Source organism: Salmo trutta, chromosome 22 (genome assembly GCF_901001165.1).
Source record: "Salmo trutta chromosome 22, fSalTru1.1, whole genome shotgun sequence".
NCBI classification, from domain to species: domain Eukaryota; kingdom Metazoa; phylum Chordata; class Actinopteri; order Salmoniformes; family Salmonidae; genus Salmo; species Salmo trutta.
The window spans coordinates 6227429-6251400 of record NC_042978.1 but is presented as its reverse complement, the minus strand read 5'-3'; the positions used below and the strand labels follow the sequence as shown (position 1 = coordinate 6251400).

General features: G+C 42.4%; 1 protein-coding gene across 5 annotated transcripts in view; it reads left to right on the top strand.

The window, feature by feature from the left end:
• LOC115157962 (ubiquitin carboxyl-terminal hydrolase 13) overlaps window positions 1–23612 on the top strand; it is a 66629-nt gene extending 43017 nt beyond the window's left edge. For 4 of the 5 annotated variants that reach the window (XM_029706341.1, XM_029706340.1, XM_029706338.1 and 1 more), the window contains exons 12-21: window positions 3714–3867; window positions 4167–4341; window positions 5668–5756; window positions 7662–7784; window positions 10616–10639; window positions 11004–11147; window positions 16867–17036; window positions 18449–18650; window positions 19983–20067; window positions 20487–23612. In XM_029706341.1, coding sequence (XP_029562201.1) covers window positions 3714–3867; window positions 4167–4341; window positions 5668–5756; window positions 7662–7784; window positions 10616–10639; window positions 11004–11147; window positions 16867–17036; window positions 18449–18650; window positions 19983–20067; window positions 20487–20583 — 1263 coding nt within the window. In that variant the 3' untranslated portion in view covers window positions 20584–23612. Of the gene's footprint in view, window positions 1–3713; window positions 3868–4166; window positions 4342–5667; window positions 5757–7661; window positions 7785–10615; window positions 10640–11003; window positions 11148–16866; window positions 17037–18163; window positions 18273–18448; window positions 18651–19982; window positions 20068–20486 lie in introns of those variants that run through there. The other variant, XR_003868590.1, reaches the window with a different exon arrangement.
• The last annotated feature ends 360 nt before the right edge of the window (window positions 23613–23972 follow it).

The following is a 23972-nucleotide window of genomic DNA, read 5'->3' as shown; positions in this document are numbered from 1 at the left end:
GGTGGCGGATGGTCTCCTGAGGGATCTCCTCCCAGACCTGGACTAAAGCATCCGCCAACTCCTGGACAGTCTGTGGTGCAACGTGGCGTTGGTGGATGGAGCGAGACATGATGTGCTCAATTGGGTTCAGGTCTGGGGATCGGGCGGGCCAGTCCATAGCATCAATGCCTTCCTCTTGCAGGAACTGCTGACACACTCCAGCCACATGAGGTCTAGCATTGTCTTGCATTAGGAGGAACCCAGGGCCAACCGCACCAGCATATGGCCTCACAAGGGGTCTGAGGATCTCATCTCGGTACCTAATGGCAGTCAGGCTACCTCTGGCGAGCACATGGAGGGCTGTGCGGCCTTCCAAAGAAATGCCACCCCACGCCATGACTGACCCACCGCCAAACCGGTCATGGTCATGCTGGAGGATGTTGCAGGCAGCAGAAAGTTCTCCACGGCGTCTCCAGACTCTGTCACGTCTGTCACGTGCTCAGTGTGAACCTGCTTTCATCTGTGAAGAGCACAGGGTGCCAGTGGCGAATTTGACAATCTTGGTGTTCTCTGGCAAATGCCAAACGTCCTGCACGGTGTTGGGCTGTAAGCCCAACCCCCACCTGTGGACGTCGGGCCCTCATACCACCCTCATGGAGTCTGTTTCTGACCGTTTGAGCAGACACTTGCACATTTGTGGCCTGCTGGAGGTCATTTTGCAGGGCTGTGGCAGTGCTTCTCCTGCTCCTCCTTGCACAAAGGCGGAGATAGCGGTCCTGCTGCTGGGTTGTTGCCCTCCTACGGCCTCCTCCACGTCTCCTGATGTACTGGCCTGTCTCCTGGTAGTGCCTCCATGCTCTGGACACTACGCTGACAGACACAGCAAACCTTCTTGCCACAGCTCGCATTGATGTGCCATCCTGGATGAGCTGCACTACCTGAGCCACTTGTGTGGGTTGTAGACTCCGTCTCATGCTACCACTAGAGTGAAAGCACCGCCAGCATTCAAAAGTGACCAAAACATCAGCCAGGAAGCATAGGAACTGAGAAGTGGTCTGTGGTCACCACCTGCAGAACCACTCCTTTATTGGGGGTGTCTTGCTAATTGCCTATAATTTCCACCTGTTGTCTATTCCATTTGCACAACAGCATGTGAAATTTATTGTCAATCAGTGTTGCTTCCTAAGTGGACAGTTTGATTTCACAGAAGTGTGATTGACTTGGAGTTACATTGTGTTGTTTAAGTGTTCCCTTTATTTTTTTTGAGCAGTGTATATTACACACACACACACACACACACATAACTGAAGTCGGAAGTTTACATACACTTAGGTTGGAGTCATTAAAACTATAGTTTTGGCAAGTCAGTTTGGACATCTACTTTACATGACACAAGTCATTTTTCCAAAAATTACAGGCTCAAAATGGCCAGAAACAAATAACTTTCTTCTGAAACTCGTCAGTCTATTCTTGTTCTGCACTGTTCTGTGAAGGGAGTAGTACACAGCGTTGTACAAGATCTTCAGTTTCTTGGCAATTTCTCGCATGGAATAGCCTTCATTTCTCAGAACAAGATTACACTGACGAGTTTCAGAAGAAAGTTATTTGTTTCTGGCCATTTTGAGCCTGTAATCGAACCCACTAGTCTAAAAAGGCCAGTTTACTTTGCTACTTTAATGAGCACAATAGTTTTCAGCTGTGCTAACATAATCGCAAAATGGTTTTCTAATGATCAATTAGCCTTTTAAAATGATAAACTTGGATTAGCTAACACAACGTGCCATTGGAACACAGAAGTGATGGTTGCTGATAATGGGCCTCTGTACGCCTATGTAGATATTCCATTAAAAATCAGCCGTTTCCAGCCATAATAGTCATTTACAACATTAACAATGTCTACACTGTATTTCTGATCAATTTGATGTTATTTTAATGGACAAAAAATGTGCCTTTCTTTCAAAAACAAGGACATTTCTAAGTGACCCCAAACTTTTGAACGGTAGTGTGTGTGTATATATAGTACCAGTCAAAAGTTTGGACACCTACTCATTCAAGGGTTTTTATTTTATTTTTTACAATTTTCTACATTGTAGAATATTGAAGGCATCAAACTATGAAAAACACATTTGAATCATGTAGTAATCAAAAAAGTGTTAAACAAATCCAAATATATATTTTATATTTGAGATTCTTCAAAGTAGCCACGCTTTGCCTTGATGACAGCTTTGCACACTCTTGTCATTCTTTCAACCAGCTTCACCGAGAATGCTTTTCCAACAGTCTTGAAGGAGTTCCCACATATGCTGAGCACTTGTTGGCTGCTTTTCCTTCACTCTGCGGTCCAACTCATCCCAAACCATCTCAATTGGGTTGAGGTCAGGAGATTGTGGAGGCCAGGTCATCTGATGCAGCACTCCATCACTCTCCTTCTTAGTCAAATAGCCCTTACACAGCCTGGAGGTGTGTTTGGTCATTGTCCTGTTGAAAAACAAATGATAGTCCCACTAAGCGCAAACCAGATGGGATGGCATATCGCTGCAGATTGCTGTGGTAGGCATGCTGATTAAGTGTGCCTTGAATTCTAAATACATCACCGACAGTGTCACCAGCAAAGCACCATCACACCACCTCTTCCATGCTTCACGGTGGGAACCACATATGCGGAGATAATCCATGCACCTACTCACAAAGACACGGCGGTTGGAACCAAACATCTCAAATTTGGACTCATCAGACCAAATTCCACCGGTCTAATGTTCATTGCTCGTGTTTCTTGGCCCAAGCAAATCTCTTCTTATTGGTGTCCTTTAGTAGTGGTTTCTTTGCAGCAATTCGACCACGAAGGCCTGATTTCACACAGCCTCCTCTGAACAGTTGATGTGTCTGTTACTTGAATTCTGTGAAGCATTTATTTGGGCTGCAATTTCTGAGGCTGGTAACTCAAATTAACTTATCCATTGCAGCAGAGGTGACTCTGGGTCTTCCTTTCCTGTGGCGGTCCACATGAGGCAGTTTCATCATAGCGCTTGATGGTTTTTGCAACTGCACTTGAAGAAACGTTCAATGTTCTTTAAATGATCCGTATTGACTGACATTCATGTCTTAAATTAATGATGGACTGTTGTTTCTCTTTGCTTATTTGAGCTGTTCTTGCCATAATATGGACTTGGTCTTTTACCAAATAGTGCTATCTTCTGTATACCACTCATGCCTTGTCACATCACAGCTGATTGGCTCAAATGCATTTAGAAGGAAATAAATTCCACAAATGAACTTTTAACAAGGCACACCTGTTAATTGAAATGCATTCCAGATGACTACCTCAAGAAGCTGGTTGAGAGAATGCAAAGTGTGTGCAAAGCTGTTATCAAGCCAAAGGGTAACTACTTTGCAGAATCTCAAATATAAAATATATTTGGATTTAACGCTTTGTTTTGGGTTACAACATGATTCCATATGTGTTATTTTATAGTTTTTATGTCTTCACTATTATTGTAAAAATGAAGAAAAACCTTTGAATGAGTAGTGTGTGTCCAAACCTTTGACTGTGTGTGTGTTTCTGTGTGTGTGTTTCTAAGGTTCAAACATGCATGCAATTAATGAAAGTCTCAATGTTCTAATTGATGGGAACAGTTACATTTCCAAACACTTTTTTAACTGGTAAATTCAATAGCATCGATGAAGAGGACATAAGTATATTCTCTGCATCTTCCCCTGTGTGTCCCTCGCTTTAGAGAAACAGTGTGGGCTCGGAGAACCCCAACGACGCGTTCCGCTACCTGGTGGAGGAGCGCGTGCAGTGTTGCCAGACGCAGAAGGTGCGCTACACCCAGAAGGTGGACTACCTCATGCAGCTCCCGGCCCCCATCGAGGCCGCCTCCAACAGAGGTAAGATCCCACAGGCAGCTGGCCCAGCCCCATGAGAACCAGCAGGGCTGCTGGCTCCCCCACAGCTCTCCTCTTCAAAGGGCATGGAGGATCGATATCTCTGAATGCCAAAGTGGGTTGGGAGTTTTGTGTTTTTAAATGCATACTGTAGATGGTGACTCTTGGCTGAATTACCTAATTGTTGAGAAAATAAGTTATTTCAAATGTCCAATATACAATCACTAAACCCCAATCATCTGAGAGTCCGACAACCGCAACAGCATTTTAGGAGGTTAAATGGCTTGACGTGTGTGTGACAGAGGAGCTGATAGCATATGAGACCAAGCGAAACGAAGCAGAGGAGAACATGAGGGCCCCTCCAGAGCCCGTGAGGGCCCGGATCCCCTTCACAGCGTGCCTGCAGGCCTTCACGGAGCCAGAGAACGTCCCTGACTTCTGGAGCTCGGAGCTGCAGGCCAAATCAGCTGGAGTCAAGTAAGCAAGGTCCTGGTTTAAGGCTGGGAAGAAAGATCGACATCCCACATTGTTGAATTCTCCCGCAGTTTCAACAGTGTGTGGGGATCTATCTTTCTTTCATGACTTGGCTTTTTGTATCCTGCACCCGAGTTATTTTGCACCATAATATGTCTAGCCCCCTAAGATGAAAAAACAATGTTGGTAGGCTACATGATAAATGAACCGTAGGAAAAATGTACTATTTCACTTTTTTTTAATACCCATACACAAACGACCAAAGATGAATGTAAAGCTGATCTTGTACATTGAATGAAAATATAAACAAAATGTAAAATGTTGGTCCCACGTTTAATGAGCTGAAATAAAAGATCCCAGAAATGTTCCATATGCACAAAAATATTATATCTGTCAAATTTTGTGTGCAACTTTGTTTACGTCCCTGTTAGTGAGCATTTCTCCCTTGCCAAGATAATCCATCCACCTGACAGGTGTGGCATATCAAAAAACTGATTAAACATCAGGATCATTACACAGGTGCACCTTGTGCTGGGGGAAATAAAAGTCCATTCTAAAATGTGTCACACAACACAATGCCACAAGTTTTGAGGGTGCATGCAATTGTAATGCTAACTGCAGGAATGTCCACCAGAGCATTGCATGTTTATTTCTCTACCATAAGCCGCATTTTTGCGAATTTGGCAGTACGTCCAACCGGCCTCACAACAGCAGACCACTTGTACGGGGTCGTGTGGACGAGCGGTTTGCTGATGTCAAGGTTGTGAACAGAGTGTCCCATGGTAGAGGTGGAGTTGTGGTATGGGCAGGAATAAGCTACGAACAACAAACACAATTGCATATAATCGATGGCAATTTGAATGAACAGACATACCGTGACCAGATCCAGAGGCCCATTGTCGTGCCATTCATCCGCCGCAATCACCTCATGTTTCAGCATGATAATGCACGATCCCATGTCGCAAGGATCTGTACACAATTCCTGGAAGCTGAAAAAGTCCAAGTTCTTCCATGGCTTGCATACCCACCAGACATGTCACCCATTGAACATGTTTGGGATGCTATGGAGTGACGTGTATGACAGTGTGTTCTAGTTCCCGCCAATATCCAGCAACTTTGCACAGACTTTGAAGAGGAGTGGGCCAACATTCCACAGGCCGCAATCAACAGTCTGATCAACTTTATGCAAAGGAGATGTCTCACTGCATGAGGCAAATGGTGGTCACACCAGATACCGACTTGTTTTTTGATCCACACCCTTAAGGTATAAATAAGTGATCCATATTTCTTTTCTAGTTATTTTTCTAAATTGTAGCCCTCTCTTTCCAGGACTTCCCGTTTTGCCTCCTTCCCAGAGTATCTGGTGGTGCAAATAAAGAAATTCACATTTGTGGTGGACTGGGTTCCAAAGAAAGTAGGTAAGTAAGAGAACTGATGTCTCTCCACAAATGTTTTGGCTTGTCTGGATCCATGATTCTCTAGTACCAAGAGGTTGCTGATTTCTGTTTTAACGTTGATACATGTCAACAAACATTGAAATCATATTAAGGGATAGAATGGTCTTTTCATTGAAGGCCTATAAATGCATTCTATTTTTCAGATTTTCTCTTTATGCCTGGATAATTGTATTAAGTCAGCACTGTAGATCCCCAGCAGAGGGCAATGCCACACAGTGAATCACTGAGGTCCACTGACAATGAATAAAATACATCTTGTATTTTACATTTTACATATTTACATACAGTGCATTCGGAAAGTATTCAGACCCCTTGACCCCTCACATTTAGTTAGGTTACAGCCTTATTCTAAAATATATATATATTTTTATCATCAGAATACCCTGTAATGACAAAGCAATAACTGGTTTTTAGTTTTTTTTGTTGCAAATTTGTTAAAATAAAGTATTCAGACTCTTTACTCAGTACTTTGTTAAAGCACCTTTTGGCAGCGATTACAGCCTCGAGTCTTCTTGGGTATGACGCTATAAACTTGGAATAACCTGTATTTGGGGAGTTTCTCCCATTCTTCTCTGCAGATCCTCTCAAACTCTGCCAGGTTGGAAGGGGAGCGTTGCTACACAGCTATTTTCAGGTCCCTCTAGAGAAGTTCGATCAGGTTGAAGTCCAGGCTCTGGCTGGGCCACTCAAGGACATTCAGAGACTCCTGCCTTGTCTTGGCTGTGTGCTTAGGGTTGTTGTCCTGTTGTAAGGTGAACCTTGGCACTAGTCTTAACCTGCTCCAGAGTGCTCAGGACCTTTTCATCAATGATCTCTCTGTACTTTGCTCTATTCATCTTTCCCTCGATCCTGACTAGTCTCCCAGTCCCTGCCGCTGAAAAACATCCCCACAGTATGATGCTTCACTGTAGGGATGGTGCCAGGTTTTCTCCAGACGTGACGCTTGGCATTCAGGCCAAAGAGTTCAATCTTGGTTTCATCAGACCAGAGAGTCTTGTTCCTCATTGTCTGAGAGTCTTAAGTGCCTTTTGGCAAACTCCAAGCGGGCTGTCATGTGCCTTTTATTGAGGAGTGGCTTCCGTCTGGCCACTCTACCATAATGGCCTGATTGATGGAGTGCTGCAGAGATGGTTGTCCTTCTGGAAGGTTCTCCAATCTCCACAGAGGAACTCTAGAGCTCTGTCAGAGTGACCATCAGATTCTTGGTCACCTCCCTCACTAAGGCCCTTCTCCCCAGATTGCTCAGTTTGGCTGGGCGGCCAGCTCTAGGAAGAGTCTTGGTGGTTCCAAACTTCTTCCATTTAAGAATGATGGAGGCCACTGTGTTCTTGGAGACAGTCAATGCTGCAGGCATTTTTTTGGTACCCTTCCCCAGGTCTGTGCCTCGACACAATCCTGTCTCGGAGCTCTACAAACAATTCCAAAAATATGATTGGGATTAAGGAAGGTTAACTATTAGAGATGCAGTTCAAATTAGGTTATTCCTGCATCTTGCAAATGAGATACTTGTTTTTGTAAGTTATGGTTTTTGTCATGTGGACCAAAAAAAGTTGTTACAGCTATATTCAATATTCTCTCATACTGATATGGTAGCTACATCTTGTATTTTGTACTGTAGCTATAGTGGTGAGTGTAGTCATTGTTATCTGCTTGAATGACCATGCCCAAGTCCCCTCTTCTCTTGCTCATGTTCTTTCAAAACTCTGGGTTGCATTCATTCGGGCACATCGTAGCAAAACGTTCCGCAACAGGGATTGAAACGTGTTTCTTATTGGACAAGTTCCAATTGTACTTCCCTATTTCACTAAATTTTGGAGCCTTTTCTCCATTTCGAACTGAACATGACCCTGACCTGTTCTTCAACAGATTTGTCCATAGACATCCCAGACTTCCTGGACCTGTCTCGGCTCCGGGGAACAGGACTGCAGGCGGGAGAACAAGAGCTCCCAGACCTCACCCCCCCCATCGTCCTCCCTGAAGACACCAGAGGTAAGAAGGGCTGCTTTAGAACGAAGATACTGACAAACCTTTACCAATCTACCCACAGCTGGGAGGAGATTGACTTTAGGTGTTGGATGTGGCTAGCAAAGCTGGCGTTTAAGCAAAACTAAATCTAGCACTAATGAGTAACGTTTTGGGCCTAAAGCTGAGCAACATAGAAGTGGTACTGTTTGTAGTTTATATGCTTAGTATTCCCCTAATCTCTGTTCTTCCTTCAGAGGCGGTTGCTTGGATGGATTTAGCTACAGTGCGTCTGTAGTGCGACTACAGTGCGTTTCTGTGTACCTCTTTAATAGTTTAGCAGCCATTAGGCACATCGTGTTCTATACAGTCCTAGACCTAAGAACACTTGATATGTGCTCTAGGCAAGCAATAAAGCTTGTCCTGGTACCCTGTAGTGCTCCATTGACACAATGGTTGTCTTGTAGAAGATGCTTCAACCTTGTTAAGCTACAACTCGGGGTTGAAACGCAACTATTTTATTTTAGAAGACTAATATAACATAATTACCGTGTATCTCCTTCCTAAAATGAGGCTTTATGGGTAAATGCTAAGCGGCCAAAACAAAACTTCACACCAGAAATATGCCCGATTTAAGACGTCGTAAATGTGTTTTCAATGGAGCGATTTATTAAAGTTTTATGATTTCTCCTCTTAAGGACTGTTCCTGAAAAAGTAACAAAGCAGTTGGCCATTTGTTTTCTCTCATAATTAAATTACTGGTACACACCTACATACAGTAATATAAATCTTAGTTCTCAGTGTTAATAATGCATTTGTGATTTATACAGCATTTGTCAGATGAGCTCCGTGAATCTTAAACACCAGCACATTGTCCCTTGACCTGAATCACTACAGCAATTAATTACATTTCTGAATCGGACAACACCTGATGAATTCTGATTTGATTTCCGAGTTTTAAGCCCCCCAAAAAATGCTCCTTCAAATGCGTCATTTCCCATCAATTATCTTTACGGATTTAGTATTGATTTGGCATATGGAACCTGAGTTTTTTTGTTTTTTTTTACATTTATAGAAAAACATTACAATTAAGTTTACCGCCTTGAGCCATAAGTCAATACTTGTTTTAAGTGGAACAACATTTGTAATTAAAACTGAAGCGTGACTTGAACGGACGGTAAGGATGCTATTTAGGTCCATGTTAGACTTTTTTTACTAACCACATACACTGCTCAAAAAAATAAAGGGAACACTTAAACAACACAATGTAACTCCAAGACAATCACACTTCTGTGAAATCAAATAGTCAACTTAGGAAGCAACACTGATTGACAATAAATTTCACATGCTGTTGTGCAAATGGAATAGACAACAGTTGGAAATTATAGGCAATTAGCAAGACACCCCCAATAAAGGAGTGGTTCTGCAGGTGGGGACCACAGACCACTTCTCAGTTCCTATGCTTCCTGGCTGATGTTTTGGTCACTTTTGAATGCTGGCGGTGCTTTCACTCTAGTGGTAGCATGAGACAGAGTCTACAACCCACACAAGTGGCTCAGGTAGTGCAGCTCATCCAGGATGGCACATCAATGCGAGCTGTGGCAAGAAGGTTTGCTGTGTCTGTCAGCGTGGTGTCCAGAGCATGGAGGCGCTACCAGGAGACAGGCCAGTACATCAGGAGACGTGGAGGAGGCCGTAGGAGGGCAACAACCCAGCAGCAGGACCGCTACCTCTGCCTTTGTGCAAGGAGGAGCACTGCCAGAGCCCTGCAAAATGACCTCCAGCAGGCCACAAATGTGCAAGTGTGTGCTCAAACGGTCAGAAACAGACTCCATGAGGGTGGTATGAGGGCCCGACGTCCACAGGTGGGGGTTGTGCTTACAGCCCAACACCGTGCAGGACGTTTGGCATTTGCCAGAGAACACCAAGATTGGCAAATTCGCCACTGGCGCCCTGTGCTCTTCACAGATGAAAGCAGGTTCACACTGAGCACATGTGACAGACGTGACAGAGTCTGGAGACGCCGTGGAGAACGTTCTGCTGCCTGCAACATCCTCCAGCATGACCGGTTTGGCGGTGGGTCAGTTATGGTGTGGGGTGGCATTTCTTTGGGGGGCCGCACAGCCCTCCATGTGCTCGCCAGAGGTAGCCTGACTGCCATTAGGTACCAAGATGAGATCCTCAGACCCCTTGTGAGGCCATATGCTGGTGTGGTTGGCCCTGGGTTCCTCCTAATGCAAGACAATGCTAGACCTCATGTGGCTGGAGTGTGTCAGCAGTTCCTGCAAGAGGAAGGCATTGATGCTATGGACTGGCCAGCCCGTTCCCCAGACCTGAATCCAATTGAGCACATCTGGGACATCATGTCTCGCTCCATCCACCAACGCCACGTTGCACCACAGACTGTCCAGGAGTTGGCGGATGCTTTAGTCCAGGCACGTGGAGGCCACACACACACACACTACTGAGCCTCATTTTGACTTGTTTTAAGGACATTACATCAAAGTTGGATCAGCCTGTAGTGTGGTTTTGCACTTTAATTTTGAGTGTGACTCCAAATCCAGACCTCCATGGGTTGATAAATTGGATTTCCATTGATTATTTTTGTGTGATTTTGTTGTCAGCACATTCAACTATGTAAAGAAAAAAGTATTTAATAAGATTATTTCTTTCATTCAGATCTAGGATGTGTTGTTTAAGTGTTCCCTTTATTTTTTTGAGCAGTGTATTAAATGAATTCATCTGATAGATTCAGATAAATCCAAAAGTGTAGCTACAGCATGAATATAATTTAATTAGTACAAAAAACATGTTTGTTTGTTCCTTGGAAATAATCACTTGTTTTCTTTACCTTTCAGACAACTCGATGAGCTCCTCAGATTGTAAGTATTCAGTTTCTCCTATCCTTCGGCTATATATACCTAACACATTACAAAGATTTACCACTATGGAACAAAAGTTTTGCAGTTGTGATAAATGCAGTGAAAATAAGTTTTACGGCGCAAAACCAACAGCTGCTGCGGCCGCCGCGTAACTTTTCCTACTTACAAAAACTTGATTTGTTATTAGCCCTTTTTTGTTATTAGTAAGCGCTGGGTAAGTACAGCATGTCCCCGCGCGGATCCTCTCCAGTGCCTCTTTAATGAGGCCCAAAGAGAAAACAAAACCACCTTTAGAACCTTCGAGGTTTGTAAAGAGCGTGGGCGGCACTGATGTTTATGGGTTGTTTTTTTTGCTTGTCCTCAGCCACAGGAATAGACGAGTCGGCGGCAATGCAGCTGGCGGAGATGGGCTTCCCTCTGGAGGCCTGTCGGAAGGCCATCTACTACACTGGGAACATGGGCCCCGAGATGGCCCTCAACTGGATCATAGCACACATGGAGGAGCCTGGTAAGAGCCACATGGATGTTATTCAAGTCTGATTCCTCAGCCTCTTCTGGGCACATGTGGGAGTGGGCGGTGCACGCTCTAAAACATCACTAAAGTGACATGTGCGTCACAGCAGGAGTCCCCAGCTGCCTCTGACGGTGTGTGTGTTTGTGTGTCTAAGGACTGATACATTTTTGCATCATTTTCAATGGGTAATTCATAATTACATGCTATAACTGCATGTTTCTTATGCAAACAAGGTAAATAGATTGTTTCAATGTCCATTACTAAAGCACTTTTGTGTGTTAGCATGCTAACATAAATTGTATTTAGCTAGCTTAAAACAAAAATTAATGCAGTACCAGTCAGAAGTTTGGACACACATACTCATTCTTTATTTTTAATAAGTTCTACATTGTAGAATAATAGTGAAGACAACACTATGAAATAACACATATGGAATCATGTAGTAACCAAAAAAGTGTTAAACAAATCAAAATATATTTTATATTTGAGATTCTTAAAAGTAATCACCCTTTGCCTTGATGACAGTTTTGCACACTCTTGGCATTCTCTCAACCAGCTTCATGAGGTAGTCATCTGGAATGCATTTCAATTAACAGGTGTGCCTTCTTAAAAGTTAATCTGTGGAATGTCTTTCCTTCTTAATGTGTTTGACCCAATCAGTTGTGTTGTGACAAGGTAAGGGTGGTATACAGAAGATAGCCCTATTTGGTAAAAGACCAAGTCCATATTATGGCAAGAACAGCTCAAATAAGCAAAGAGAAATGACAGTCCATCATTACTGTAAGACATGAAGGTCAGTCAATGGGGAAAGTTTCTTCAAGTGCAGTCGCAAAAACCATCAAGCGCTATGATGAAACTGGCTCTCATTAAGACCGCCACAGGAAAGGAAGACCCAGAGTTACCTCTGCTGCAGAGGATAAGTTAAGAGGTGTAACCAGCCTCAGAAATTGCAGCCCAAATAAATTCTTCAGAGTTCAAGTAACAGACATCTCAACATCAACTGTTCAGAGGAGACTGTGTGAATCAGGCCTTTATGGTCGAATTGCTGCGAAGAAACCACTACTAAAGGACACCAATAATAAGAAGAGACTTGCTTGGGCCAAGAAACACAAGCAATTGACATTAGACCGGTGGAAATTTGTCCTTTTGGTCTGATGAGTCCAAATTTGAAATTTTTGGTTCGAACTGCTGTGACTTTGTGAGACGCAGAGTAGGTGAACGGATGATCTCCGCATGTGTGGTTCCCACCGTGAAGCATGGAGAAGGAGGTGTGATGGTGTGGGTGGGTGCTTTGCTGGTGACACTATCAGTGATTTATTTAGAATTCAAGGCACACTTAACCTGCATGTCTACCACAGTTTTCTGCGGCGATACGCCATCCCATCTGGGTTGCGCTTATCATTTGTTTTTCAACAGGACAATGACCCAACACACCTCCAGGATGTGTAAGGGCTATTTGACCAAGAAGGAGAGTGATGGAGTGCTGCATCATGACCTAGCCTCCACAATCACCTGACCTCAACCCAATTGAGATGGTTTGGGATGAGTTGAACCACAGAGTGAAGGAAAAGCAGCCAACAAGTGCTCAGCATATCTGACAACTTTCATCTGCAGAAATTATTCAGTTGTGCAAACCCACATTTTCATCAGCTGTCCGGGTGGCTGGTCTCATACGATCCTCCAGGTGAAGAAGCCAGATGTGGAGTTCCTGGGCTGGTGTGGTTACACGTGGTCTGCGGTTGTGAGGTCGGTTGTACGTACTGCCAAATTTTCTAAAACGACGGAGGTGGCTTATGGTAGAGAAATTAACATTAAATTACCTGGCAACAGCTCTGGTAGACAGTCCTGCAGTCAGCATGCCATTTGCACGCTCCCTCCAAAACATGAGATATTTTTGGCACACAATACAATGCCACAGATGTCTGAAGTTTTGAGGGAGCGTGCAATTGGCATGCTTGACTGCAGTACTGCACCAGTGCTGTTGCCAGAGAATTTCATGTTCATTTCTCTACCATAAGCTGCCTCAAATGTCATTTTAGAGAATTTGACATCAAGTCCAACCGGCCTCACAACCGCAGACTGTGTGTGGCGTTGTGTGGATGAACGGTTTGCTGATGTCAATGTTGTGAACGGAGTGACCCATGGTGGGGTTATGGTATGGGCAGGCATAAGCTACAGACAGCGAACACAATTGCATTTTATCGATGGCAATTTGAATGCATAGAGATACCGTGACGAAATCCTGAGGCCCATTGTCGTGCCATTAATCCGCCACCATCACCTCATGTTTCACCATAATGCACGACGACCTCATGTTGCGAGGATCTGTACACAATTCCTGGAAGCTGAAAATGTCCCAGTACTTCCGTGGCCTGCATACTCACCAGACATGTCACCCATTGAGCAGGTTTGGGATGCTCTGAATCAACATGTACGACAGCGTGTTCCAGTTCCTGCTACTATCCAGCAACTTCACACAGCCATTGAAGAGGAGTGTGACAACATTCCATAGGCCACCATCAACAGCCTGATCAACTCTATGTGAAGGAGATGTCTGGTTGCATTTGGCAAATAGGCAAATGCATGAGGCAAATACACCAGATACTGACTGCTTTTCTGATCCATGCCCCTACCTTATTTTTAAGGTTTCTATGACCAACAGATGCATATCTGTATTCCCAGTCATGTGAAATCCATAGATTAGGGCCTAATGCATTTATTTCAATTGACTGATTTTACTTATGAACTGTAACTCAGTAAAATCTTAGATTTGGTTTCATTTGTAGACAAACTGGAATTAAAACCAGACCTTAAAAAGGGTCCCAGGACTAGTAGAGGGCTCAATGTCATTGTCATCCAACAAATGTAAATGCCCTGAGTTTGCTAAACGGCATTGGCACTTGGATTGGAACCGGTGTTTTGGTCAGATGATATGAAAATAGAGCTCTTTGGCCACTCAAACCAGTGGTGGGGTTTGCATTGAAAGATGCATATGCAGAAAATAACCCCATACCTTCTATAAAATATGGTGGTGGATCTTTGATGTTATGGGGCTATTTTGCTTCCACTGGTCCTGGCGCCTTTGTTAAGGTCAACAACATCATGAACCCAGTACCACGGCATTTTTGTCAAAAACCTGGTTTCCTCTGCCAGGAGGCTGAAACTTGGCCGCAAGTGGATCTTCCAGCAATATAATAAACTAGAGCACACATCCAAATCCACAAATAAATGGTTAATTGACCATTTAAAATCAACATTTTGCAATGGTCATCTGTCTCCGGATTTGAACCCCTTGAAAGCGTGGTTTGAATGGAGGTGGTCAGTCCATAAGCGCAGACAAAGGATATCAAGGATCTGTAAAGATTATGTATGGAGGAATGGTGTAAAATCCCTCCCAATGTGTTCTCTAATCTCATAAAACGTTTTTTTTAAAAAGGCTCTGTGCCATTACCCTCGCAAGGTGAGGCATTGAACGGTATTAAAAACAGGGGTGCCAATATCTTTGATCCCCATCTTTTTGAGAATGATTATTTCTCCCCCTTCCACTTGCCTCTTCCATTTTTGCGGTAATGCTGCCATTTAGTTTGTTGTAATTTTAAGTAGAGCAAACATTTCCATACATGTTTGTTAGCTGCATGTGTTACATAACTCCACGAGTCCTATTTATGATATAATTTACAAAGATTATACAGTTTAAAAAAGAAATAATCCCAAAACATTTTTTTGGTCAATTTGTATATTTGAGTTTAACCATAATATTTATTGTAATATTTGTTCTATCTTTTCTGGTGGATTAAACTGAAATTGCAACCATTTTTCTATAGCTTGTTTTAAAAATAGCAATATTTTGGAGATTTCATTTTATAATAACCGAAAGTGAAGGTTATAATCTGAATAAAGGGAAAAAGGCCATTCTTGAACATGTGGTGAGATATTCTTACTAATCTGCTAGAGAACCAGTTCGGATTGAAATATCACTTGTAAAAGTTGTATGTATTTTTTGGGTGATCCAATATGTAATCCAGAGAGGTTAGAAAAATGATCTAGATCCTCTGAGGCTGTGGACGGATCCAAATTGTGGATTTAAAAGAGAACATGAATCCTCAGCGCACAATGAAACCTTTTTGTTTTTAAGCCCTGGAGTTCTTTTGCATCACAACCCTGGAGTGTAAGGGGCCTCACATTTTTTTCAATGGACTGGATCCTTATATTTACCACTTGGGTCCTGTTTCAGTAATAATGAAATCGGACCTTGTGGTTGAGTATCTGATAATCTACCATTTTTATAGGTGGGGTTAAAACATGCTAAAACTATCCTCTGAGTACATTAAAAAAAAGGTTTGCTATACCTGAACTAGTATGTCATCCAGCCCTGGAGTTTTCCCGGACTTTCACAGCTTTAATTGCATCAAGAAGTATTACTTGTTAAATCTCTTTGTCTGAGCAATTGTATTAGTATAATATAATTTCTCCCTTTTTTACATACGATATAGGTCAGTGTTTATTTTATTCCTAATTTTGGACCTGACTGTAATGTGATTTAACACTAGCACACGCAGTCAAATTGTACAGGTGTGTAACAACTGTGTCAATTAAGGCCCAATCAGGTCAAAACGGGGGAGGAACAGTGTTCTATTGCCATAGTAACTTTTTAAAACTGCCATCTGTTTTTGTTTTAGTCCCTCCTAAATTCTTAATTGCTTGTGTGGAATTGCAGTTAGGAAGTCACATATCAGCTTTTTAATATGCATGAGGCATCAGCCAGCCTCTTTTGCACTCTCCCTGAAATTCAGCTTTATTACAGTTGTTTAATAAACTCAGTATTAAAGGAGTAGTTCACTATTTCCCAGCTTGTTGTTAGATGGTTCTTCACCTTGGAAGTAGTCTATGGGCCAGGAGAAACTGTAGTCCATGGTTCAGTTCTCCTTAACCAGCCACTACAAACTTGAGCTAACTTTAGTCACCACAAGCTAACAATCAATGGAAGGGATGGGGGCATGTGTACATGTTTTGTTTTTAAATGGCCAAATCACCTTTAAGTAACATCAAACCAAATATGGAGTTGATTTCAGGTGATTTGAACATAATTGTTTTCAAACATGCTTACATGCCCCCATCACTTCCATTGATTGTTAGCTTGTGGTGACTAAAGTTAGCTGAAGTTTGTAGTGTCTGTTTAAAGAAAACGGAACCCAGATTCTTTTGGCCCATAGACTACCTTCAGATTAAGGAACTATCTAAAATCTAGTTATAAAATTAGGAACTACTCCTTTTAATTTCTGTACCCTGTTTGTTATATATATTTTTTTAAGTAGATTCATAAGTTGGTCTTAAACAATATTATAGTCACTTCTGCATACAGAGTGATGTTGTTGGAAAGTTACTAATAACTAATGAAGAGGCTTTTTTTCGCTCTCACAAACAAAACCCAGTGAGCAAGCACCTCCTTTACAGCTCGCCAAGAGATTCAAGGACAAATAGGCAGACTGACACAAACAAGGCTCTCATAAGCTGAACATGCCATACTTGTACTAACAATGACCTATATTAACTGGGTGACTATGGCTTATGATAACCCAAAAATAACCAGGCCTTAGGAACACATCCTTGTTTAAGTGTGCTCTTCCTGATTTGACCCTTGTTTGAATGGGTGATTTACTGATTTATGTACCATGTTTATAGTAGAGCTTTCTCCTTCTTTCCTCTTTTCCAGACTTTGCTGAGCCCCTGGCACTGCCAACCTTCATGGAGCCCGGCCCTTCCGTGGCCAGCTCGGGCCTGGCTGCCACCCCCCTGGACAACCATCCTCCAGAGGAGAGCATCGCCATCCTCACCTCCATGGGCTTCCCCCGCCGCCACACCGTCCAGGCCCTAAAAGCCACGGTCAGTGGCTCTCTTTCGCTCCTGCTGCTCACACTCACTGGTGAAACAACACAAAAAAAATATTGTCCTGGTCTAGGAAGCATTCAGTAGGGAGTAGTGCTTTGGTGGTTTTTAATTTGACTTTTTCAGATTTGAATCATCGTAGAGATATATACTGTTTTGTGGAATATGGAAAATAAACCATCTATCCAAAGCCGGTTCTATAGCTAAAACCTTGCAAAGATGGAAAGGGCGACTTATCATGTTTTAAGTAGGTTAATATCCCCCAAAACTTTTAACCAATATGTTTTATTTCTCTGACAGACTTTTGGCCTGCTATTTATATTTGGGCCATTGATGTAAGAATGATGGAGCGGCTTTCTATAGTGCCAAACCGTGCTGGAGAATCATGCCCTCTCAGCTATAAACAACTTGGCTGGCCTACTTGTTTACTTGATATATTGCAGTTTTAATAACCCCTTCATGTCCTTGGTTGCTTGAGATCCCTGTTCTACATGCTGTTTACAAATAGTCCAAGCATCGAGCCCGACATGGTGCATAGCTAGGCTCGTTCAGCTTTTCAGTTCTATGAGTCAGATCGTTGTGTGTCATACGTGCACAGTCATTTTAGCACAGTTATTTTTTTGCATTTGTTTGTGTGTTCCTCCAATGTACCTCAAATGAAACAACTAATTCATTCAATTCCGTTCTGAATTGTATAACACCACGATATAATGTATAAATGTTGAATTCCATTATAGTGGCTGCTATTTTAAGATGGTGCCTTTTTTCTCTTTTTCATCAGTCACCTGCCCTTGTCAGCATAAAATAGATCCCACTTTCTCTACGAAAACAGACCCTCTGATTTCCTTGTTTACCATTCCTAACACCTCCAAACCCCTTGCCATCCATTTTTTTCTCATAAAAAAGCCCAGGGACCTCGTGAGTTGAGTAGGAGTGTGAAACATTAGAGGGTCTCCAGGGTCTTCTAATAAAAGCCCAGTGAGCATGCAGGAAGTGTTCAACCTCACTGGCCCGTCTGTCTGACTGACTGCCTGCCTGGGCATGGCCAGAAAAAGCAGGCAGCATCAGATTATTCCCCCCATGTGCTCTCTTGATGTTGTCAATCCTGTTACATTCTCTTGAAGCATGCCAGTCACGATTGTCCATCTTCTGAGACCTGTGAATTTGAGAAGACTTAGGGGAGAGAGGAAGCATATTCTACTGTATCTTCATAACACAAGGTCACTGATAATGGTAATTACATGACAATTTAGCCTACCAATTATGACTTTTTGGTTCTTTCGGATTCATTGAAACAAGCAGGTAGTTTAAGTAGTGTAAAAAAAATACCAGTAACAGAAAGTACTGTCAGTAATCAACCACTGAAATAGGTCTGTGAAATGATGTGTCACCAACATTCGTTGTTTCAGAACAACAACCTGGAGCGGGCGCTGGACTGGATCTTCACCCACACGGAGAGGGAGGAGGAGGAGACTAGCGACGCCCTGTCTGACATGGCCGATACCACGGAGCCCAACGACAGCGCCTTCTCCAATGCCAACACGCACAGCGACTCCACACTGTCCCCAGACCAGGACGCCTCAGACCCCCGGATCAAAGACGGACCCGGGCGTGAGTGACTCTGCATGACCTCTGACCTCTAAGACTGATCTAGTGTCAGTTCCAACCTCCCCAGTCCTAACCATAACCATTATGATCTAGAGACACTGATCTAGGATCAGCTCCACCCTCCCCAGTCCTAACCATAACCATTATGATCTAGAGACACTGATCTAGGATCAGCTCCAACCTCCCCAGTCCTAACCATAACCATTATGATCTAGAGACACTGATCTAGGATCAGCTCCACCCTCCCCAGTCCTAACCATAACCATTATGATCTAGAGACACTGATCTAGGATCAGCTCCAACCTCCCCAGTCCTAACCATAACCATTATGATCTAGAGACACTGATCTAGGATCAGCTCCAACCTCCCCAGTCCTAACCATAACCATGATGATCTAGAGACACTGATCTAGGATCAGCTCCACCCTCCCCAGTCCTAACCATAACCATTATGATCTAGAGACACTGATCTAGGATCAGCTCCAACCTCCCCAGTCCTAACCATAACCATTATGATCTAGAGACACTGATCTAGGATCAGCTCCACCCTCCCCAGTCCTAACCATAACCATTATGATCTAGAGACACTGATCTAGGATCAGCTCCAACCTCCCCAGTCCTAACCATAACCATTATGATCTAGAGACACTGATCTAGGATCAGCTCCACCATCCCCAGTCCTAACCATAACCATGATGATCTAGAGACACTGATCTAGTGTCAGTTCCACCCTCCCCAGTCCTAACCATAACCATGATGATCTAGAGACACTGATCTAGGATCAGCTCCACCCTCCCCAGTCCTAACCATAACCATTATGGGCAAAACGATAAAGACAGAAATGATAAAAGGAGAAGAATTACACAAATACAAATGTGGTACAGGAGCTGGATAAAAAGTTATATAGCTGCTTTGAATGTAAATCTCACTGCTTGCTGCACCCATATGATGCAACACTTGCTGTTTGCAGGTACATTTGGAACAAAACCATCCTTTCACCAATTGTGAAAGGCTTCTCTTTCCACTTCCATTCTGACACAATCCTGTTAAAGGAAGTTTTACGTCACACATTTGGTTTAAGATTTCATGTTTGAGGAGACTCATTCTATTCAGAGTCTCAGCCTATATGATTTTGAACTCAGAAATGCAAATCATGGACCACAGTCTCTCCAACTACAACCTGCATTGGTTGAATAGGATCAGATAGGGATTAGATAGTTATGAGACAGTTTTACTAGCTTGTTCTCATGGGTATACTGTAGGCAAAATGCATCTGTTCTGTTCACAAGGGAGTTGTAGTTTTGTGTAACGATTGGTTTGACTTCCTTTTTTACAGGTTACGAGCTTTTTGCTTTCATCAGCCACATCGGAGCGTCCACGATGTCTGGTCATTATGTATGCCACATCAAAAAGGAAGGAAGGTAAGTCGGTCACAATGTACATACTCTACATTTATCTCTGCTAGATGATTAAACCACAATCCCCTTTCACAATGAAGGATTAAAAATTAATTGTATAGACAGACTGTTTCCACCAGCTATTGTACTGCACATTTTTGATCTATTCCAACACTAGCACTCCTGATTAAACTAATCAAGGGCTTGATCATAGTTGACGAGTTGAATCGGGTTTGCTAGTGTTGGAGTCAATCAAGTATTATCTTTGATCGGCTAGCTGTCTTCACAGACCAGATTGGGAAACACTGTCCTAAGAGACTACTTAGATCATTTTGTAATTAGTGGTCTACAATGTGGCATTTGCAAATCAAGACGAAACTAAATGTATAGATGAGGTTTTAACACGATGTGTTACCCATGTTATTTGTTCCCCCCCACGTCAGATGGGTGATCTTCAATGACCACAAAGTGTGTTTGTCAGAAAGGCCTCCAAAAGACTTGGGCTACATCTACTTTTACCGTCGACTGTCTAGCAGCTAGACCAAGCCCCCCGCCCTCCAACCTTAGAGAACCACATCATCACAACCAGAAGACAGGAAGACAACCACAGTGGGAATTATGGAAACACTTGCACCCCAGACCAGCCAAAAAAAGATAGGAACCGCTCGACTCAGCCAAGTCACTCAAGAGCAACCGCAAAGTACGGTCAAAGGGGAAAGCAATTTGCTTTTTGTATGTCTCTGTGATTCCCGTGTGCTTGTGTGTATTGAAACGTGTTATTTGTCTGCGGCAAGTGTCAAACCCATTCCACGGAGGGCCAAGTGTCTGCGGATTTTCGCTCCTCCCTTGTACTTGATTGATGAATTAAGGTCACTAATTAGTAAAGACATCCCCTCACCTGTTTGTCTAGGTCTTAATTGAAAGAAAAATAAACAAATCTGCAGACACTAGGCCCTCCTTGGAATGAGTTTGACACCCCTGGTCTACGGCGTAGGTACAGAGGGATGTGTGCAATTTCAGTTATCGGAGTACTCCACAGTTCTAGTATCAGCATATAAGATCTTACTATACATTTTCTATGCCTTAAGCTACTGTGCCAGTATTTTTAATTGAAGTGGTACGTTTTATAAATGTCGGGCATGGTCCAAAAGTGGTCACGAGTCACTGCTAACCCTGAAAAACTCTGAAGCAGAACTCGATTAAAAAGAAAACGCAATGTTGCTGGGAGCTTTGCATGTGCCATGCAGAATGGAATATTGGAGAATGTTTTGCATCTATAGGGAATTAAAAGGACATCAGGAACCCTTAACATGTGATTCAGGATAGAAAATGATGGCATTGAATGCAGAGAAATAGCCAGCATCGGCAAGTGTATAGGGGAAAAACATTTGAAAAACCGCTCTTAACTATTATGGATACTGAATAAGTAATATCCTTATTGGAGGGTCGGATGTCCTGTAATGAGATTAGTCATATCTGTCTGGTTTTAATTTGCAGGTTTTTCTGGGCTTCAGTGGAGAAACTGTTTTCTGTACAGTGACAATTGGACGAGTCAAGTTTCAGTTGCCAGGAGAATGTCATTTTTATTGAAATCTGAAAGCACTTTGACAGACTTTTATATCCCTGTTTTTCACATAAAAATAGAACCATGAGCATATATTACCTTGAATCAGATGCCCTAAACTGATATTTGCTTTTCTTGAATGTGGTAAAAGCCTGTGACCAATGTGGTTGTAACCAAAAAATGACTACTATTATATCACCTTTCTTTTTTCAAAGTGTTCCTCAGACCATGTTGATTACGCATAGTGTATGCATGCATACAGTATTGGTTGGCATTTGTATGCGCGCCTAATGTGATTACATTTTGTGGAAGGACAGACAATGCATGAGGTAAATGTTTGCCAATTATTGTAGTCCTCAAACTCTGAGTAATACCACATTTAATATTCGATATGCCGCCATCTTTTTAATGCAGAATGTATGCATTTGAACACAGCCATCTGTGTTTTCTTCATTATTATAGCAATATGCACTGGGACAGAATCTCTTCTCTTGAGAATACACCATGTACTGTAGGTTACGACCTACAACTTGTTTCAGAATGCGTTCTCGTACTTTAAGACGTGGTGCTGTGCTGAATGTATTCCTTATTGTGCTCACTGCAACCAACCCCCCCCCTTCGACTTTAATGCTAAATTCTAACACATATCAGAGACAACACTGGCCCTACTCGTGCATAGTCACCAACCGTTGTGTATATGTTAATACTGTATTCACCATTTTACTCATACTCGCTGCTCATTCATTCTCACTCTTTTCGTGTCCAGCACAGTCACACCTTAGATCGTTTGCACTTCTATGTCTTATTCTCATGACCCTATAAAGCCACTCTATCAAAGACAGTTCATCAACCTGTGTAGTAGAAAACCCAGCTGCAGTGTTGCCTAGAGTTCATTGTATGGTTGTTACATATCGACAAGGTAGTGGATTGCAATGTCGCATATCAAAAACCCTTTTTTTTTCTTGTCTTTGAATACTTACCTGGGCAGTATTCCATCAAAGCAGGTTTCCTGGAAGAGTCAAGAACATGATTGTGCTTGCATTGCAATAATGTACCTTTGGTTTCATGTACTCCGCAATGCAAATGTTTTCAGTGTGAGACAAAAGAAACTAAAACTGCATATAAACTCAAACATACTTTCTTGCTGCGCAGGATAAATCATGTTTTTAGACCAACAATGGGAAACCAGATAATGGTTTTGATTTACTAGAGCCCGTGGTTGTTTTGGAGAGGATTACAATTCCCCATCTCAAATCGATCCCTGACGATCTCCCATCCTTGTCAGACACTACTTGATAAATTGCTTCTGTTACCTATGCAATTCTTCACGGTCTCTTTGCAAGTATTGTTTTTGCCATCCCCCTTCCACACTTGTTTATTATTCAATAAGAATAGAATGAATCCCTCTGTCCCATTCTGAGATTGTCATTACTGGTCCTTGACGGGTCAGTGTAGTAGTTACATTTATTATACAAAGGTCTGATTGCTGAGGAGAGGTGGGTGTTCTATGCATTCTAGTTCTATACCGTTTTGTCCTCTACCGGGGTTCCTCCCCATCTGGTCAACTCTGGCTGTTTTGGACTGGCAGGGTGCCCGCTCACCTTCTTGCGCTCCATTTACTGTGGAATTGATCGCTATGGAGGACGTCTGTTTTGTCTTCTCTCAGCTCTCTCTTCATCTGTCACTTCCTCTCCACCGCTATTTCTTGAGGTTGTGAAAGGTAGTGGTTTACCTTTTGTCACAAAACGCCTTCGTACTGTGAGCATGTGCACTAAAAGTTGACATTTGGTCTGTACAATACATGTATTTTTCTTTTATTTCATTTAACTAAATGTTCAATGATACTTCACCTGTTTTTACTTGATTTTTCTTTGCCTTTTTGCAAACAAGTTTGTTCCCATTCTGTAGTTTATTACATACAGTTTCCCTGAAGGGATTATTTAAAGTTGACTTTTGTAATGTATGTTTGCATAGTTCAATAAACTACACATTTCTTGACATTTGACACTTCTGTATTTTAGTGCATTGTTACTGAGGAACTAGTGTGGCTTGGCCATGGTTCCTCATCACAATTCCTCAATGGTTTTCAATTTAATGGCGTCTCTAGTTCTTTACTCCATAAACAGTAGAATAGCAAGCATAATGTATCATTTTAATTGAAGACTGTTTTTTTGTTTAGTTATAATGTGGTAGGAAGGGAGAGCTGCAGCATAAAGTACCCATAAAGACAATGGAATACAAACCTTAGTAGGCATGCAATGATAAAATATATACAACAAAATACATAATTTGACTATTACAGTTTATTTTAAAAGAACGTTCATATACGGTATGTCAAAGGTGTTAATGCTTGACTAGTTTAAGT